General features: G+C 35.0%; 1 protein-coding gene across 4 annotated transcripts in view; it reads left to right on the forward strand.

Annotated features, from left to right (window-relative positions):
* PTPRZ1 (protein tyrosine phosphatase receptor type Z1) overlaps positions 1–21,919 on the forward strand; it is a 191,542-nt gene that overhangs the window by 109,573 nt on the left and 60,050 nt on the right. For all 4 annotated transcript variants that reach the window (XM_007982731.3, XM_007982732.3, XM_007982733.3 and 1 more), the window contains exons 7-10: positions 2,884–3,041; positions 3,187–3,337; positions 15,717–15,901; positions 17,200–17,326. In XM_007982731.3, the coding sequence (XP_007980922.3) occupies positions 2,884–3,041; positions 3,187–3,337; positions 15,717–15,901; positions 17,200–17,326 (621 nt within the window). The remainder of the gene's footprint in view (positions 1–2,883; positions 3,042–3,186; positions 3,338–15,716; positions 15,902–17,199; positions 17,327–21,919) is intronic.

Here is a 21,919-nt window from a genome sequence, read left to right on the forward strand (position 1 = left end):
CGTGAACCCGGGAGGTGGAGCTTGCAGTGAGCCGAGATCGCGCCACTGCACTCCAGCCTGGGAGACAGCGAGACAACCATCTCAAAAAAAAAAAAAAAAAGAAAAAAGAAAAGGTTTTTATTTCTAAGATTCAGTTGTTAATTCAGACTGAAGCAGTTGTCTCTAACTTTAGTTAGTAACAATACTCCCTTTTCCTTCAGAATTTTCTGCATTACAGAAAAGTTAACATTTACTAATTTAACTTTTAAATAACTTTTTTTCTTTGAGGCTTTCTTGTATGTTCAGTCTTCGTAGAGTTTAGAGCTGGAATAGACTTTTAAGATCAGAGAGTCTAGTCATTTCATGTCCTAATATGGAAAGTGTGGTTAAGAAAGACTAAAACCTTGAAAAAGCTTCACTTTACTTGGGATGTTCTACAGTAGTCTGCGTGTTTGCATCACCTTGGGATGCTTTTTAAAATCTGGATGCCCAGGCCTGACCACTAGAGATCTTAATTCAAATGGTCTAGAGTGGGGCCTGAGGCATTGATATTTTTCTAAAACTCCCTGGATTATTCACATAAGGATTAACACCACTGCTCTACATTCTCCACCTCACTTAGACTACACTGATTGGCTTCAGGGACTATTTCTTAATGGCCTCAATCTCATAGAGAGGGCAGAGGACTTGCACTGGGCTGGGTAGTTCAGGAGATAGGAAAACAAATTAGACACAGATCTCACTGGTAAATAGATTGCTGCCTACATGAGTGAGGGCTGGTTCACAAATAGCTAAATGACCAAAGTATTGCTATTGATAAGTGCTATTGGAGAGATACAAATGAGACTATTCAAGGAGACCGATATATTTGGATTGTTTCAGGGTTTGAAGGCCAGATGGCCCACCTAGGAAAACTCTACCAGTTTTTGGATAGAAATTCTGTAATCTGTATACAAGTTTATACATAAGAATAAATCAATATTTATTAGTGTGTGTGTGTACACACACACACACGTGTATATTGTATCAAAAATATTTTTTTCCACTCTTTGACTTTCCTTTTAACTCTCTTAATGACTATTGATGAATAGATCTTGATTGCCATATACTATATCATATTTCTTTTTGTGAGTAATATTTTTTATGTGCCATTTCAGAAACCTCAATCTACCATTAGGTTATGATGATAGTTTTTTAATGTTTTCATTTAAAAGAATTATTAATATGTTCATTTAAATCCGCAATCAGTTTAGAAGTGATATGTGCTTATGATGTGAAGTAGGGAATCAAGATTCACTTTTTTCCATGAGGATATTCAGTTGATATAGTACTGTTTATTGAAAAGATCATCCATTCCACATTCCATAATAATTTTTCTATCATAGATCAAATGATCGTATTTTTCTCTTTTATTTTCTCTTCCATTGTTCTCTTCATCTATCTTTGCACAAATACATCACTATCATAATTTCTACAGCATTATATGTAACAGTATCACAGATCTTCGTATCTACTAGTGAAAGTTCTCCAGCTTTATTATTTTTCAAGATTGTCTTAACTTTTCTTTTGATTTTTATTGAAATTTTAGAATCAGTATGTCAATTACACATACAGCCTTCTGGGATTTTGATTAGGATTTCATTGAATCCATGAATCAATTTGGGGAAAATCAACACCTTCACAATACTGACTCTTCCAACCCATGAACATGGTCTTTCTACCATTTTAATATTTGTTTAATTCTCTCAAGAGTGTTTTGTAATTTTCAGTGTAGATGTTCTACACATTATTTGTTAGATTTATTTGTATTTGATAATATTTTGCTATTTTAAATCATATTGCTTTAAATTTTATTTTCTGTTGTTTGATGCTGGTACACAAAAATATGATTGATTTTTGTATATTGGTCTATGTGCAGGGACTTTGCAAATTTCACTTATTTCTTATACTTTGTAAATGTTCCTTCCTTCCTTCCTTCCTTCCTTCCTTCCTTCCTTCCTTCCTTCCTTTCTTTCTTTCCTTATTTTTTTATTTTTTGAGATGGAGTCTTGCTTTGTCACCCAGGCTGGAGTGCAGTGGCGCGATCTTGGCTCACTGCAACCTCTGCCTCCTGGTTCAAGCGATTCTCCTGCGTCAGCCTCCTGAGTAGCTGGAACTACAGGCGCGTGCCAACACGTCCAGCTAATTTTTTGTATTTTTAGTAGAGATGGGGTTTCACTGTATTAGCCAGGATAGTCTCGAACTCCTGACCTCGTGATCCACCCACCTTGGCCTTTTTACAGGTGTGAGCCACCATGCCTGGCCTGTAAATAATTTTCAATGTTTTAAATGCACAATCATGTTATTTGTACATTGTGATGGTATTATTTTTTCCTATACAATCTTAAGATTTTTTGTTTCTTTTTTCTTTATTGCACTGGCTCAATCTTCCAGTTCAATGTTAAATAGAAGTGGTGATGGCAGGACATCCTGGTGTCATTCTTGATCTCTAGGGGAAACACTTCCAATAAGTCATTCTTAAATATGACTAGTGCAGGCTTTGATGATCATCTTCACCAGAATAAGGTTTTGTTTTTGTTTTCCATGAACTGGCATTGAGTCTTATGAAGTGATGTAACTATCTATTGAGATGATCATATGATTTCTGAGTATTTTTATATGTAAAATATTCTGTTCACCATCTTGATATGGTAAAGATAAGGCATCTAACACTGTATAGTGACATGTGTAATACAATTAGGGGCATGCTAGCTTTATTACCATTTAAAAATATATCTAAAATGTTTCAAAATCTCAGTTTTGATTAAATACATAATAAAGCATGTGTCTCTGCTTCATAGAAGCTTTGAACAGCTAAATTCCAGTGTTGAGATTCCAGCTGAGATGTATATTATTCCTTTTTAGGAAAGCAGGCTGCCTTAGATCCATTCATACTGTTGAATCTTCTGCCAAATTCAACTGACAAGTATTACATTTACAATGGCTCATTGACATCTCCTCCCTGCACAGACACAGTTGACTGGATTGTTTTTAAAGATACAGTTAGCATCTCTGAAAACCAGGTAATCTTAGAAATTCAAACAAATCAAGTAACTCAAAGCCATTTAAAAAAACATTATGTTCAAACTTTGCTATAAAATATCTGTTTTAAAGCATTTACCAATGCCTTTGAAGCAGATATGTTAAATTATTTGATCTTTTTTTCAGCTGGCTGTTTTTTGTGAAGTTCTTACAATGCAACAATCTGGTTATGTCATGCTGATGGACTACTTACAAAACAATTTTCGAGAGCAACAGTACAAGTTCTCTAGACAGGTGTTTTCCTCATACACTGGAAAGGAAGAGATTCATGAAGCAGGTATGTATTTAAATATAATCTTCTACAACTGTCATAGATGCAATGTTACAGGAGGTAATTTTGGTAAAATGACAAATATAGAGGGGTTGGAGTTTTAGAAATGTTTTAATTATTAATTTTGTAGCTTTAGGTAAGCTGTCTAATTTTCTGACTATCAGATACCACATCTATAAAATGGCAACTAAAAAATCTATTCTTCCCGTAAGAATGGCCCCATTTTACAGATGAGAAAAACTGAGATTTGTTTTTGTTTTTGTTTTTGTTTTTTGTGTGTGTGACGGAGCCTCGCTCTATTGCCCAGGCTGGGGTGCAGTGGCGCGATCTCGGCTCACTGCAAGCTCCGCCTCCCAGGTTCACGCCATTCTCCTGCCTCAACCTCCTGAGTAGCTGGGACTACAGGCGCCCGCCATCACGCCCGGCTAATTTTTTGTATTTTTAGTAGAGACGAGGTTTCACTGTGTTACCCAGGATGGTCTCGATCTCCTGACCTTGTGATCCACCTGCCTCGGCCTCCCAAAGTGCTGGGATTACAGGCGTGAGCCACTGCGCTCAGCCGAAAAACTGAGATTTAATAAGGAAAATATTTTCCCAGAATACACAGTAATAAGTAGCAAAGCAAAATACACACTTCTGAGTTCACTTTCTGGTATTTGCCTGGGCTAAGAGGTATGAGAAAGGAATGGATAAGAGGCTGAGGTGTTCAGAGCTTGGGAGATCGTTTCTTATTGGGATAATCAGGAAACCTTCATGGAAGAACCGCCTTTGAACTGAGTCTTGACACAGTATTTGGGTTTTAAAGTGCTCATCTTTGTGTTGGCACCCCCCAAGAAGGAGCCTGGCACCTAATCGGTACTGAAAATAAATGCACTGAGTTATTAATGAATAAGAAGTGAATCTTCTTGCCAGTTTCCTTCTTTGGAGGAAAAGAAATTTGCTTTTGTGAGGTACAGCCAAGGGAAATGACACCAGAGGGGTGTCTCTGGAGTGCTGTCTGTTTTTTTTGAAGCTGACACAGTAGTTAAAAGCATTTTTAAGTGTCCAGAGAACACACTCAGATACATCTGCTGAAATTTTCCTTTTCAGTTTTTACTGAGGTTGTCACTTGTTCATTAAAGAAGTCGTTGAAGTGACCTTTGCACTAGGGACTTCTAACCTTTCCAAGTAGATGGACCTCCTTGATGTCAGTCCTGCAATGAATTCAATGATTTTTTTTGCCACATATAATATTAATTTAATAATCATCTGCTTTTGAAGATTAGGCATTAAAACAACAAGCTTTTATTGTTTTAATGTGATATTTCCAATAATCGTTTATCCTTTAACAAAAAAATAAAACTCAAGACAGCAGTGATGAATAGCTCTATTTACTGTGACACCAAATTTTAAATTAAAGTGCCCCAAAGTGAGGAAATTTAATTATATTCCTATCAGTACTAAATAGCATACTGTCCAGTAAAAAATAGACAATCGGTTAGAAAAAAGAAAGTGGATTTAATCATCCCCTCTTCTTAAATATAATAGACCAAATTATAAATAAATAAATATGAGGTTTTTTTTGGTCACATAGTTTTATCAGTTCTATTTTATTATAACCCTTCACTGGCTCTGCATCACTTTTGGAATAAAATTCAAACTGTTTGTTGTTGCACGATAGGCTCTGTGTAGGTTACCAGTCTTAGTGCTTCAGCCTCCCCAACTGGCATCCTTACGTTGAACTACATGAAGTCCCCTGAAGATGAAGACTACATTCTTCCAGGTTGCATTTATACGTTTGGCTTCCCCATTGATGGCATGTTCCTCTCCACTGTCTTCATTTCCCTGCCTCCTCATTCTTCAAGACCCAAGTTGAGCATTGCATCCACTGGGAGGCCATCTCTGACTCTACTTCTGTCCACCTAAGTCAGGCCCTGGCAATGGCCACAGGACTGCACACTCAAGGAAACACCATACCCATAGATTGTAAATGGTGCTCCTCTGAATGTTGTATGATGTGCTCAGCTTCTCCAGACTTCATAGCAGTTGCCATATTTTGGTAATTGTCTATTTACTTATTTGTCTCTGCCAGCAATCTCTGAACCCCATAATGGAAGTAAATAAGTCTTTTATCCTTTATCTCCATGGCCAAACTAAAGTAAAGCTCTCATTCACTAAATATTCACTGCATGGCTGAAATACTCCATTTCCACGTAATAAAAACATAGCAAGTTATGCTTGATGGGTGCTTCCTGCACTGTTTAATGTGTAAACCTGTGTATAATTCTGATTTAATGTAGAACATTGCTTTCACAGTTAAGTGTTAAAGGTCCAAAGTAATAATCCATAATAACAAAAACAGTAATAGCTACTGTGTGTTGTGTGACTCTACCAGGCATTGGAACCAGACAATATTTAACTTAGACCTCACATCACTCTTATGAAGTTGGCCTCATTGTCTTCATTTTACAGTTTGGGAAGCTGATATTAAATGGTTTGCCCACGTTTACACAACTAGAAAGGAATGGAGTCAGTATTTGAACCTAACTCTCCCTGAATCTAAAGCTTTGCAAAGTTCTATCCACTGCACTTTACATTTATACCGGAACATAATTTCTGCTTACATAAAAAACTGATGACTTTAAAGACATGAAACTTCAAAAAAATAGTAATGGATTTTCAGTGTTTTGTTTATCCTAAGGTCAAACACAGAAACAACACTTTCTAAACTACTTGGTGTTTTGGGTTCTATAAATATAGAATAGGACCTATAAAGTAAGGAAAGTAATTTTCTTGAACGGAGCTTATGGGAATCCATTTTATTCCCTTAGACCATGTGTGTATATTGTCACAGAATTTTACGTCCCTGCTGCAACACTTTTATGACTGCCATAGTAATAATAAGTTATTTATCACTTATTATTTGTCTGTGGTTTGGTTCCAAAATAAATGGCAGAACTAACTAGAAAAACAGTAACTCAAAACAGACTCATTTAAATTGAAGGGACTTAAATATACAATACTTAAGGAAAAACTAGAAAGCTTTACAATAAAAATGCACATCTACATGCTGTTTTTGTTGTGCACTTATCCTATATGTGTGCCTTCCCCAGCTTCCTCAAAAAAATCCAGTCACACCAACTACTTTGTTATGTTTGTATTTTTGACTAAATATTTATGGAGTGATGGGGAGAGGCTACAAAACTCAGCATTTCATCAAAATATCTGCCTACAGCTTAGACAATATTGCTTAGAAAGTATTATATTCCCTTATATTGTATATCCTTAGGATAAATAAAAGTGTTGAAAAGTCATTCCCAGTTTTTATTAAAGTTTTGTGTCTTTATGGCCATCAGTTTTTATTCTAAAATTATGTTAGCAGAAACACATTTCTTCTACGGTCTCCCTTGCTGGGCCTTAGAGTCTTTGCCTTCAGATTGTTTGACCCTCTTGTTTTGTCAGTTCCCCTCACAGAGTCTCAGCTGCTACCCTCATCGCACCCAAGTCTTCACGTCTTCCTAAGACAGGAAAATTAGCTTTGTCCCAGATCCTTTAAACTTGCCTACCCATGCTCATCCTAATGAGCTCAGCAATCTAAAAAGGCCCTTTTTGGTAGAATGATTTATTTTCTTTTGGGTATATACCCAGTAATGGTGTTGCTGTGTCAAATGGTCAAATGGTAGCTGTGTTTTAAGTTCTTTGAGAAATCTCCAGACTGCTTTCCACAATGGCTGGACTAATTTATATTCCCACCAACAGTGTGTAAGCATTCCCTTTTCTCTGCAGCCTCACCAGATACAGTGTTTGTTGGCTTTTTTTTTTTTTTTTTTGAGACGGAGTCTTGCTCTGTGGCCCAGGCTGGAGTGCAGTGGCCGGATCTCAGCTCACTGCAAGCTCCGCCTCCCGGGTTTACGCCATTCTCCTGCCTCAGCCTCCTGAGTAGCTGGGACTACAGGTGCCCGCCACCTCGCCTGGCTAGTTTTTTTTGTATTTTTAGTAGAGACGGGGTTTCACCGTGTTAGCCAGGATGGTCTCGATCTCCTGACCTCGTGATCCGCCCGTCTCAGCCTCCCAAAGTGCTGGGATTACAGGCTTGAGCCACCGCGCCCGGCCTGGCTTTTTAATAGTAGCCATTCTGAATGGTGTGAGATGGTATCTCATTGTGATTTTGATTTATATTTCTCTGATGATTAGTGATGGTGAGTATTTTTTCATATGTTTCTTAGCACTTGTATGCTTTCTTCTGAGAAGTGACATATGCACTTATATGTTCATTGCTGTGCTAGTCACAATAGCAAGATATGGAATCAACCCGTGTGCTCAGTGGTAGATTAAAGAAAATGTAGTACATATACACCATGGAATACTACACAGTCATAAAAAATGAAAGCATGTTTTTTTTGCAGCAAGATGGATGGAACTGGAGGTCATAATCCTAAGTGAACTAATGCAGGGACAGAAAACCAAATACCTCATGTTCTAACTTATAAGTGGGAGTTAAACATTAATCACACATAGACATAAACGTGGGAACAGTAGACACTGTGGTCTACGAGAGAGTGGAGAGGTGGGTGAGTTTAAAACTGTACCTATCAATATAATGCTCACTACCTGGGTGATGGGATTGGTACTCTAAACCTCAGCATCTTTTAGTATTCTCATGTAGCAAACCTGCATATGTACCCCTGTATCTAAAATAAAAGTAGAAGTAAAAATAAATAAATATTTTTAGAAAGGGGCCCTTTGTTTGCCAAAACATATCCCCTTCTAGGGGGGATCAGAGATGACAACAGAACTTTTTTTTTCTAGTTACATAGACTAATATGCACATTTATGGTTTTAAAGTTTCAATCATTGTCAAAATATATCATTTTGAGATAACAGTGAAATAGAAAAGTCAGGTCATGTTAGTTGGATGAGTCTCATTCACACAGTTTCATATTCAGTCAGTTCTTTTTTGGCTTTAATACGAACCACTGTCAAATAATTAATATGCCCTTATGCAGCATAGGGACTTCCTGATTACCCAAAACTGAATGTGATTCCTCTTTCTTCTGAACTGTCGTAATCCCTGACCTGCAACTGTGGCACTTTGCCTTTCTTGCCTTGCTTCAGGGGTGTTTATGTGCATACCTTATTTTCTTGGTAGATCCCTGTTTAATTGATCTCAGTATTACCTGTAACATCTGAAAAAGTACCTGGCAGGTAGTAAGAGCTCTCTGACTCTTGATGAATGGTGAATAAGTGAATGAATTAAAACATTGGCCAAAGCTTAGTTATGTTTAAGCCTCTGGGGTTAAAAAGAGCATATGTATTATTGGCAACAAACACAGAAGGAATGACTGGCTTTAGATTTCCAGACAGGTTGGAGCCAAGTTCTTCTTGCTGAACATCCTTTAATTAATTAAAAATTTACAAAGCCTTCAGAAGAATACAGTACAGTAGTATTAGCTGTGTGTACAGTTCATGTTCAAAATTAAAGATCATTCCAGGAAAAGAAAGATTCTAATTTTTAAAAGATAGTATCATTATGATAGAATTGTTAAGAAATACTTTCCTCTGTGACTGAAAAAAATACCTAAATAATTTACATTCTTCATTTTGACTCTATTAATCCTTTGTAAAATTATCGTACTTAACAATAATGAACACCTAGCTTATCAAGATTTATTAGGTAATAATTTTTATAGATGCCCCTTATATAACAGTCTGCATTTACTGAAATCATTATAAAGAAGTGAGCTACTTGATTTTATTTTTGCAGTGAAAAAAGAGGAGACATGAATCTGATTAGACTCTTAGCAATTAGTTGTTTCTTTCTTCACAAACTAGGACTTGCTTTTTTCATCATGAGTCTTTGCATTCAGTGAGCATTTATTATCATTTGTCCTGTGCATAGAAATACTGTGTTCTTATGAAAGTTTTTTTCTCAATGGATATACTATCTCCTTTGGAACTGAATTTGAGAATAAGAATTAGGGATTGTATTTATATTCAGTTTTGATCTTTATTAAATTCAATCTGAAAATAAATTTTTACTACATGAACTTATACAATGTAGAAAATACAGATAAGGACACAGAAAAAAAATACAAATACACTGTAATTACACTACCCAGAGATAACTATTATGAAGATTTTGGTAAAGATCCATCCAAGTCTTTCTCTGAAAATTTTTAAAAATGTTATTATATTTCACAAAAAATGAGACTATACCACATACCACATGTCTGTTTACTGATTTTTTTTTACTTCATATTATACCTTTAATATATCATTCTTAATTTTTATGTTGTATTCCATCATATAGTTATAACTATATATTAAACCTTAATCAGTTTCTCAATTTTGTACATTCAGTTCACATATTTTTTGTCATTATAAATATCTAATATGCTCATTTTGACCAGGAGGAGAAGTAAAAGCTAGCATAAAAATTGTCAAAATCTTGCTCTCAATAAATGCATTGTAGGAAAATGTATTTTTAGAAATACGTTATAAATAATTGCAAAAACCATGTGAGATTCATATATTCATATAAACTCTGTAAGCTTAAGGACCAGGCCCTACTCATTTTTTTGCATTCACAGCAGGTGCTCAATAGATTATTTGTGAATTAATGAATATTTTATCAGAACTTTAAACCTCTGTATTTCCATTTGTATGGAGAGCTGCCATTTATTAGGAAGGCATTTCTTTTTGGCATCATGGAATGGACACTGGCTCTTCTAAGGATCACAGAATTTAATAGAACCATCTGGTCTTGAAAGAGTTAGTGAAAACTGTCTTTTTTTTTTTTTTTTTTTTGACAGAGTCTCTCTTTGTCACCCAGGCTTGAGTACAGTGGCTCTATCTCTGCTTACTGCAGCCTCTACCTCCTGGGTTCAAGCGATTCTCCTGCCTCAGCCTCTCTAGTAGCTGGGACTACAGGCGTGTGCTACCACACCCAACTAATTTTTGTATTTCTAGCAGAGACGGAGTTTTACCATGTTGGCCAGACTCGTCTCGAACTCCTGACCTCAGGTGATCCGCCTGCCTCCACCTCCCAAAGTGTTGAGATTACAGGCATGAGCCATCGTGCTCGGCCAATAAAAAATAATGAGTATTATGTATGAATAACAATACAAGCATAGCAAAAATATGAAGTAGATTAAGTTCAACTGTATCTGTGCCTTCCAGGCATCAGATGCTTTCATGTTGCCTTCTTATCACCTCACAAGGTTTTTCTGCTAAGAAGCAGGGACTTGCTAAAGCACAGGGGTGAAAAACAGACTTTAAAGTTCAGTAGACTTGATTTTTAAATTCCAGCACCAATACTTACTAGTCATATAAAAATTGTCAACTTACTTAACCTCCCCAAGTCTCAGTTTCTTCACCTATAGAATGGAAAAGTTAAAAATTGTCACCTTATGGGGTTGTGGTGAGGTTTAAATGACCTAAAATTTGCAAAGCAGTACAGTCCCTTGAATGTAATGTGCTACTGACTCATAACTAGTGTCATTGTCATGTGTATATTTGGACAAAAAGCCAAGATACCACAATGAGTATGGCATACTATTCAAGTTTTTCCTGTTTAAGGTGTTTTTAAATAATTGTTGAATAGAATTATGGATGCACTTCAAATCTCATTTGCTAGCACTGTAATATATTTAATGCAAACTTAAAAAAAACCAAAACAATGAAAGATAAAATAGTTGTCAAATCAGAGTAGCATAAAGGGAGTGTCTTTGTAGCATAGCATTTTGACTTATGAGAAATTTTCTGCAATTTCCTGAAAAAGTCATGATGAATTATACACTAGTAGACTTACCTTCTTGAAGGTCAGTGGGTTGTTAATAGCATTTGTTAAGGTTACATGTATGTAAACACTGTACGGCGACTATATTTTAGAAAGTGAAATGAATATTATTTACTTCTTAGAAGATTTTGTATTACAAATTGAACTGTTGATGAAGTCACTCTGTCCCTAAAGACTGAGTGAAAGAAGTAGAATTCGAAAGACTTGTTTTGGCTATTAATCTGAAGTGAATATGTAATCATTCAGAAGTACAAAACAGGGATAGATCTTTTCCAATTACATTCAACATTTGTGTAAATGTTTACATCAGTTGTATTAGGATCTGCTACTGCCCGAGGAAAAGTCACAACCTCGTTGGTTACCTTCTGGGTCTGTAAGTCATTCAGCTTTTCTCCCAGTAGTCATTGTCTTACTACTTTTAAAAATGAAGGTCATAAACTTCAAATAAGGAAGTGGTGTACTTATTAGCATGTATTTATGAAGCACTTTTGTCATGAGCTGTGTTATACCGTACAGAACTTCTAATTAGTGGGAAGTAACTGAGTGAGACCTAGTGTAGTCTCGGGTATTTATGACATTTTCTCTGCCACTCCCTAAGAATCACCTCCCTGCCATTTCGTATCAATCCACATTTTACTCGTAATACCTGAAGCTAAGACTGCGCCTTCTCCCTCAGGGAAGACTGTGCTTCTTCCAAGGCAGGCTAGAGAGCAACAGAAGTGGAAGGAATCTCCTATCTCCCCTAGGCCATCTGCATCAACTTTCTTGATTAACAAAGATTTGTCACAGCCAAGGAATGCATTTGTATTTCTCTGTCTCTGTTTTTTTTCTTTTTTTCTTCATTTTTTCCTCATGTCACTCAGTGCTTTGCTTATTAATATTTTGGCACTGATTCCACAGATCATGTCCATTCCTACGTAGTAGGTGTTCACTCTTCATTTAAGTAATGAGAGGATGAATGATAAAGCACAGGACTTTCTGTCAGCTAAAAGCTTAAGAAGCTCATACCATTTTTAGTAGGAAATGTGTATAAATTTGAAAAGAATTTCCTAATTTGGCCTAAATGGCAGAATTTTTTGTAAGTTTTTTATACATTCTTCTATCAGTGGAGTGCAGAATTTAGAATCTAAAACCACTCGTTACATCTGAGAGCTTACCAAGTCTGAGTGTTTGAAAGCTATCACAGGAATGGGCATCTAAAGGCTCAGACACTACCTTCTTCTTCCGTATGTCTAGAGTGCCTAGAACCAAACAGATGAGAGTGGAATGCTAAAAATAAGTTTTTAAAGCAAGAACACATATAGCTCCCTGATAAAGGAGACTACATTCTCATTCTTTGTAGTGAGGATTCTTTGCTCACTGTTCATGTATGGTACAGTGCCATTTACTTGTACTCTGTGTGACTTGACATGGGCCCCAGACTCACAGCCAGAAGCCTGCAATAACCAGCAATTAGGTTCTTCTTCTCAGCCAGTGTCTTCTGAAGAATCAGTAACTATGATCCAGATCACATGTAGATGGGAAAGGAATCAGTATGTGAGATGTAGTCCTGAGGGAGGGAATGAAGCTTCAACAATTTAGAACTTCTCATGATCAGGAAAATTATATTTTTGTTACTATTTTACTCTATAGCAGCTTGTATTTGATGTCTGAGTACATATTCATCTGGAAAAACGTTACTGATTTTTAATCCAGAAAACATACTTTACAGAGTACATAGCTTCTAATAAGATAATTGGGCTGGCCCAGTGCGGTGGCTCACGCCTGTAATCCCAGCACTTTGGGAGGCCGAGGCGGGAGGATCATGAGTTCAGGAGATTGAGAGCATCCTGGCTAATATGGTGAAACCCCGTCTCTACTAAAAATACAAAAAACTTTATCTGGGTGTGGTGGCGGGCTCCTGTGATCCCAGCTACTCGGGGGGAGCTGAGGCAGGAGAATGGCGTGAACCGAGGAGGAGGAGCTTGCCGTGAGCCAAGATTGTGCCACTGCACTCCAGCCTGGAAGACAGAGCAAGACTGTCTAAAATAATAATAATAATAATAATAATAATAATAATAATAATAATAAAATTTAAAAAAGATAATTGAGCTAATTTCAATAGGAAATATATGCAAAACCTGGAAAATTTAGTGTCTATTAATCTCTTCTTCTATGTTCATTCCATGGTTTGAACACCAAATAGTGTATATGGAATTAACTAAATTGTTATTTGAAAGATTCAGTTCTATCTTATAGAAAGGAAACCCTTTGGCAAGATCTTAAACTACATATAGAAATATAGGCTTTTCTGTTAATAACATTCTAAAGTATGTATGTTTTTTTCACCATAAGATCCTGTGACTCCACATCTAAAAGATAAGATTTACCTAAAGCTTGATAGCATGCAACTGTATTGTTGATTATCAATAAACACAAGTATTTAAAAAATACATTTCTAATTAAAATATAAACTCAAACTATTAAACAAATAACTAACAAACTCTTACAAGAAGTGAAAACCTATGGACAAGAAAATATAACTTTCTTTTTGGAGCTCTACTTTATATTAATGTTGATGCATAAATTTTGACGCATCTACTGATTGCTACTATTAAGGCGAGACAAACATAGACATCCAATCAAAGTAGTTTCTGCTATTTAGGCAGTAGTCCTTTGGATATTTTGCAATGAATCCTTTTATTTTTTTCTCAGGAGACTGTTATGCTTTGTATATATGCATAAAATTAATGCATTTCAAAACAGTTTCATCTTGAAGAGTATAGTTCACTTTAAATCATTCCCATTCTGTAAAAAAGCGGGATTGCTTTTTCGAGGACAAAATCTACAAATGATATTGTCCAGAGTAACTGCCAGCTTCTCTGAAAGTGAACTTGGGATTCATTAGAAGCAAGAAGGAGGTTGTTGCTCCAATGATATAAACGTGAATAGCTCACTTGAGACAATTTGAAGGTCTTCTGCCATCTGCTGGACATCAGTAGAAGTCTCACTCAGTAGAGTAACGTAGTATAGACTTAAATTAAAATACATTTTCTCATTCTGAATTCATGTTTTTTGATAGTGAAATAATTTTTCTTTTATTCTAAAGGAACACCCCAACCTAAGCCCTCCCTAAACAAAAAATAACATCAAAGGTTCAAAGTGAAAAATAATTTCTAACTGATATAAAGCTATACACGTATTTAAAAGGTATATATATATTCACATTTTCTAAATCATTTCCGTACCACTGCTAGCATACTATACATATGGTACATATGCTATACCACTGCTAGCATATTGTACGTATGCTAAAATTGTGACTACTAAATATATGTAAAATTTGTTTCCATTTATAAGAACAATTGTTAGTTGTGGGTGCCCTCCTGTGTTCAGGAGGTGAACTGCAAACTAGCAGAGACAAGGCATTTTGGTCACAGTTGGTGGCAGTTTTTAACATATTTTTGAGTCCTTGTAGTTTTTGTATCATTGATGACTGATTTACCTAAGTCTACTGCATGCTCTCATCGAGTGGCTTTGTAACTTCAGGTATCACCTGAAAGCAAAGACCAGGATATTTATAAGGATATTTGTAAGGATATTAATTAATATTCAGCCTGAGAGATCTTTCTCTCCCTCTGCTTTGCCAATCTGTCTGGCCTGTGAAGAGATATCTATTACTCTGCTTCATTAGTAAAATACCATAAAATGTTATAGTTTTTCTTCTCCAAATTAGTCCAAACTATCACATTAGAAATGCATTTTGGAAAGTACCAGGGCACTCTCTGATGGGACTAAATTTGGGGCATGATTCCCAGCATGGGCCTGAATTCATTTTAAGAAGTCTCTGAATGATTTTTCGTAATACTGTGTTTTCAGATGAAACAAACAAGTCTTTTAATTCCCTAAAATTATTTTCTTAATTTACTTATGATAACAAAATGGGATTTTTGTCAGCACATCTGAAAAATACTGAAATGGCAATTTTAGGTTTTCTTTGGGAATTTTTAATTAGTTCAAGGATTCTTTAAGAACAAAATGTTGCAATAATAGTATGTCTTTCATAACTGAAATTATCCTCATCCTGAACTGAACAGATTTTCAGGTACCAAACAAGAGAAATTAAGTCACCATGAACTTGCAGATATTCTTTGTTCATTTATTTCTAAGAATGAATCTGTATGCCAAATATATTCAAAACAATGTTCTAGGCAATATAGAACTACAGAGCTATAGTTCTTATGTTTATAATCCACTAGAGGAGTCAAGATTCATTCAGGAAAAAATAATATGAAAGTATGCAAATGATGCAGTAATAATGATAAAATAGATGATTGACAGTGACAGAGATCACTTCAGTAGAGATTAATGTGTGTAATGAAGGAGGTAACATTTGACCAAGACCTTTCCAGAATGGAAAGCTGGGATTTGAACAGATAGAGTTAAGAGGGGAGGAAAGAGTGTTTTAGATATAGGAAATGGAATAAACAAAATCTCCACAGTGGGAAAGTGTAACTTTTTACTTTATATTGAAATAAATCACAATAAAATTTTTATAGAATATGTTTTATTTATTCAAGTCCTCAAGGCTAAGTTCTATCAACAGCTGTACTTTTTTTCTCTCTGAAGTTTGTAGTTCAGAACCAGAAAATGTTCAGGCTGACCCGGAGAATTATACCAGCCTTCTTGTTACATGGGAAAGGCCTCGAGTCGTTTATGACACCATGATTGAGAAGTTTGCAGTTTTGTACCAGCAGTTGGATGGAGAGGACCAAACCAAGCATGAATTTTTGACAGATGGCTATCAAGACTTGGTAACTATATGCTCAGTTGTTTTACCTATGGTAACATTATAATTTAATTTCCAAGGTAAGAACTTACAAATGGTTATATATTATTTTCTTCCATTACTTTTAGACTTTATGTGAAGGTGGGGTGGGCTGAGTATTTTTAAATTAAAAAAAAATTTAAATTAGAAGCTATACTAAATTATGTCAAAAGTTACATTTAACTAAATGGATAACATAACTTTACCAACAATAACATTATAGAGTAGATACATATGACTTATGAACTGGAGATCATTTAGTATGGCCTTTCTTAAGATTGCAGTTGTAGAATAGGGCCAGAATCTCAGTGCCCTGATAACATTTTATATTGTGTCTTCCATTATGCTATATCAGCATAGGAAGAGTAGAGTAGGGGACATACAAGTCCTCTTTGTTGTACCAAAAAATTTTCAGATAACAGCTGGGAAGTCATGATTGGGTCAGAACTTTGGAGATGTAAGACAAGATTTCTTACAAAAAGATCCACCCCTGCCTCCCTCCACCAGCACGTGCGAATAAGTACAGATTCCTTTTGTGGCCTGAACGTGTCAGTATTAAACTTTGCTCTGGTAGGGAAGTGTTGGCCATAGATTAGGGTGTAGTTGACAAACCTTCATCTGGATGTCGGTCCAGAAAGTCCCCACTGCAGGTTCAAGGACACTGGACTCTGCCTCAGGCACCTAGAGTCCTACAAGTCCTGGGAAGCTGCATTTAAATAAAAACTCATTGTTAATTGTGTTTCATATCATGTGGACAAAATGGATAAAATTTTAGTAATCTTTTAACTCAGTCGCCTAAAATATGGAGACACAATGATCTGTCAAATAAATGGTAATAAATATGTTTATTTCATAATTATGTGAAGAAGATAATTATGTTACTGTTCTTGCATATATATTGTCAAGAAAAAGACATAACTTAGTTGTTCACCTCTTCACATTGCTCCTTATTTGCACATGCTCCCCATTTATTTGTCTAAAATATTAATTTTTAGTTTGTGGTACTCATTTATGAATTTGATGAGTTCTGGCTAAAAATGAAACTTCCTAAAACTAAATCTGATTTTTAAAAAGAAAAAAAAAAAAAGTCTAGTTTTCCAGTTCTTCATAATTCACAAATACCACAAGTTTAACTAAGCAACATTACATAAACTTTTCCTTAGGTTAATAAAATAGAAGTATTTTCCATGGACCAGTGAGAAAAAGTTTTCTAGGAAAGATACCTAGTGTGTTAGTAGTCCTATGAGAATAACATTTGTATAATTACTAACATCTTTCTTTTAGGGTGCTATTCTCAATAATTTGCTACCCAACATGAGTTATGTTCTTCAAATAGTAGCCATATGCACTAATGGCTTATATGGAAAATATAGCGACCAACTGATTGTTGACATGCCTACCGATAATCCTGGTAAGTACTGCCAGATACATCTATATATTAGCTCAATAAATGAGGTTAGTTTAATTACTGTATGCATTGATGCTTTCTCTCTAACTTTATATTCTTTTAGCCAAAAGGCAAAGTGATTTTCTCTTAAGTCTGGATTGCTAGGTAATTTTTTGAGGCATGGTACCCATTTCTCATTCAGCAGGTCTGGTGCAGGACAATAAGTAAATTTATCCTTAGTATTGCAGTTTACCATTTGTAAAATAAGAACGACTAAACATATTTATAATATTGTAATGATCATTAAATGAAAATTGCTATGTAAATGTTGAGACTGTTATTTTGGATAATTAAGAGTTGGTTTAATTTGTATTTATTTCCTTTTTTCAGCCCCCAAAGCATTATGTAGTAAGTATATACATGATCCTAAGGCCATGTGAGGTACTTTTAAATATCTATACAAAGCATCTCAAGAGTTTGTCTTAGATCTATTTTTCTACTTTTTATAGTTTGGTTCTAGGGAGTGGGGTGTTTTCCTCTTGGTTGATTGCCCTTACTCTTTCCCAAAAACAAGACAAGTAAAAGTTGTTTCTACTTGTGTTTTATTTGCATGCACCTTCTCTAAATATATGGGAAAATCTTTTGATCTTAGAGCATATGCAATAACTGAATCAAATGCTGACCATCATAATTTGACAGTTTAAAATTATTAAGTTAGTGTTCTTCTTGTTAGTATAAGCAGTTTTAAATAATAGACTAGAAGTATATATATGTATATATATATCTACATATGTATAATCACATACATCTGCATACATACATACGTAAATATATATATATTCTTTGGTCATCCATATTAGGAGCCTACTCATTGAAACTTTTACAAATTTTAATGTAAGTGAATGGTTACAAATTATATTAATTATAGCCTATTTCAGTTTTACCTATGGCAGGAAAACTGATGTGCGTGGTTTGCATTGCTGTCTAAATGCTGTAGCAGGGACTTTAATCCAACATGAGCTTAAATAAAGTAATTGCTCATTGATCACCTTACTATAGCTGTTCTTACTAGTTGACTTTTTAAGTTAAAGACTATATGTCAGAGCATCAGATATTGTAGTACTCATCATTCCAAACTACAGGCTATAAAACTTTCCAAGGTATCTCCCAACTTGGTATTAATAACTAATGAATATTACTACTACCATGATGGCAATATCATTATTTAATATTTCTTATGACCTGCCTCATGGCCTGGGTATAACCATCTTTCTTATTGCCTTTATTTAGCGTTGTTTTTCAAAATCAGGTTATTTTTTAATGGAATGTGAGCTCTAAGTCTTATTGAAAGGTGAGTATCAAAATAACTGACCGTGATTTTAACTATGCCATATCACACCACACCATTGTATGGCAACCCTCACCAAAGTTCCCCACAATGAGCTATCCAGAAAATGACACCTTTAGCCATATAACTTGGATCATGTCGACCAGCACCATATGTGAATTGATTGAAATATGGCATATACAAAAATCTCTTCTACCCTTATTTATGCATTTTGAGTATGAAGTATATTGAACACATTCACTCAATTTTGTTACCTTGATTTAATTATGCTACTCTAATTTCATACATAAAATAATTTCTCAGGAGTTGGCAAAAAATTACTACTTTACCCATTTATTTTTACACTGTTTCCTACTTTATTCGCTATGCCAAAGCATTAAACGTTCTGAATTTTTTTGGTCTTTTTCTTTTTTGGAGAAACTTATTGCATATGAAAGAAACAGATTAAATATGTATTTTCTCCATAAGTGATTTCTGAGTGATCCTGTAAGACTGACTTTATATTGGCACAAAGTCTAATATTCTTCTATCATTTGTTGTATTTTCACATTTGTACTAAATAATAAATATTATTATAACTTAAAATTTCTGTTTATTTAAAGGACCGGGACACTATTGAACATTGTAATAATGAGATACTTGTTTGGATACACCATTAAATCTCCATGGATGCCTCAGTCTCTTAAGGCATTTTGTATAGTAATGCTGTGTTAGTAAAAGATGGTATTTGATTTGATGTTTTGATATGCTATGCCTCTTAAAAGCCAAGGATTACAAACTTAGGTAGATTATTCCCTATTATTTCTACCAAAAATTCCTGCATCAAAAGCCTGCTCCTCCAAAGTTTGGGATTATCCTATTTTTTTATTAACAAAAATTGGTTCTCTTAGGAGTTATTCTTTCTCATCTGAAAGGCTGCAATGGCATTTTTATCCACGTATTTACAATTCAGTATTGAAATTACATTGTCTTAGCTATTGTTTCTTTGGTAAATATATCCCAATGAAAGTCTTGACAGTAATACTACCTTGTGGCTTGGTAAAACAGGTTTGGTGCCTACAAGATTTGTGAATTTTATTATTTTTGTGACTAATATAGATGTAAGTGGCTTTTGAGTTTGCTGCTTATTTCATGGTTTTTATTACTACCACTTGGTTCTGTTAATCGTGCTGTTTTATTAGCTTGGTAACTGTAATGTAGTCTATTTAATTATTCTGTTATTATTTAGGATAAACTGTTTACTAAATATTGTATTGTTTATTGCTTTTGTTAAAAAGAAATGAAGATGGTAGTTTATAACTGCTGTCATTCTTTGATAGATTTCAAATATGTGTATATATATATTTTTTTTTTCTTTTTTTCTTTTCTTTTTTTTTTTTTTGAGGTGGAGTCTCGCTCTGTCACCCAGGCGGGAGTGCAGTGGTGCAATCTTGGCTCACTGCAGCCTCCACCTCCCAGGTTCAAACGATTCTCCCGCCTCAGCCTTCTGAGTAGCTGAGATTACAGGCACTCACCACCATGCCTGGCTAATTTTTGTGTTTTTAGTAGAGACAGAGTTTCACCATGTGGGCCAGGCTGGTCTGGAACTCCTGACCTCGTGATCCACCTGCCTCGGCCTCCCAAAGTGCTGGGATTACAGGCGTGAGCCACCGCGCCTGGCCAGATTTCAAATATTTTAATCAGTTTCCCTGAAGAAAAACTCAGTCTTGCAAATAGTGCCTTTAACTTCCTAAATTTGATAAAACTGTGCATTTAAATTAACAATTTGCTTACATTATTCTTTGTACCTTTTAATTACACTTGTGTACAAAAGTATCACCATAAACTAATGCACATTAAGTATTATTTCAAATTGCCATTTAAAAAAACGTGTAAGTTTGCATTCAGAAATTAATTTAAATTTGTCAAGGAGCCTCTTTAGTGTTAAAAAGAAATGTATATTCTTTTAAAAGACTTCTTAGAGAATTATATTTGTGAATAAATAATTTCATAAATATATTTATCTTATTGTTACTAAGTTAATTATGTTTATTTCTCTTATATAAGATAGAGCTAATTAACATACAGTTATGGAGGGATTATTTAAGTACATGTTTTAGGGCCTTGATAATTACATGTGTTAGATTTAAATACATGATGAATTAAATCAACAGTTTTCTTGTTACTGTGTGATTTCAGTTGTATAACAATTTGTTGAGTCACCATGCATCTGTCCTTACTCTACCTGTACCAACCTTCCTATTAGTGTTACTACATTATTATATGCAGAATTACAGCTTGAAGCAGTTGCGGTCTACACTGCTTTTATTTTGTGCACTGTGAAACTTGGCTTATCTTCAAACAATTAAATAAGCCTTTCTTGCTCACCTACATCAGTGTTGCTTTTTTGTGCTATAAAAAATTAATGTGTTCCTAATGTGCTTTTTTAATCTAACATTACTTGTGTCCTAAAACAAAAGCAGAATGAGTCAACAGTTTTTGTTCAGTTATTACAAAAATGTGAATTTAAGTGTTCACTCAAAACGAAAATACTGCCAGTTCTTCACTATCAGACTTTTTCTATCCTTTCTGGAGTCTATTTTGATGAACAGAGAGGATTCTATAAATCAGTATAATTTTTGAACTATTTAATATATCAGTAGTGCCTGACTCCAACCAGTGGTTACTAAAATAAGTTATTACTTGTGAGAAAGCAGCAGGTTTAGGGGTACCCAGTATGAGAGCTTGTGCCCATCAGCAGAGCTAAACTTTGAGTTCAGGGTGTTGAATTAACAGATCCAGAATTATGGCTTCAAAATCTTTAGGAAGACAGAAACAATCTTTCAAAATTATTTTATTTCAAAATTGTTCTGAGGAGACTCAGCAAAAGACTTCTGCATTCTAAGAAATAGAGGTATTGAAGTGTTCCTGGGAATTTCAGTCAGTTCAAATGATCTCAGTCCAGTTGGAAACCAGAATAAAGAGCCTTCAAGGTGGATTTATACACAGCAATATGAATGTGCCAACACGTGGGGGTGCTCACCCATGAGAGTGCCAAGGAATGAAGGGAGGCTCAGAGACCTGCCTAGGACCACACAAGTTGCCCCAGAGCTAAGGAGGCCCAAAGAGAAAGTATTGGTTTTATTACAGTAAGCAGCAATCCAATTATAGTATAAGTCATTAATATTTGTTAGGGGATGTGATTGGATTAAAACCCTGTACTGTAATTTACTGAAAGGAAACCATAATCCCTATAGTTAGTTGATGCTCTAGTAAAATGATAAAAATAA

Source organism: Chlorocebus sabaeus, chromosome 21, assembly GCF_047675955.1.
Source record: "Chlorocebus sabaeus isolate Y175 chromosome 21, mChlSab1.0.hap1, whole genome shotgun sequence".
Taxonomy (NCBI): domain Eukaryota; kingdom Metazoa; phylum Chordata; class Mammalia; order Primates; family Cercopithecidae; genus Chlorocebus; species Chlorocebus sabaeus.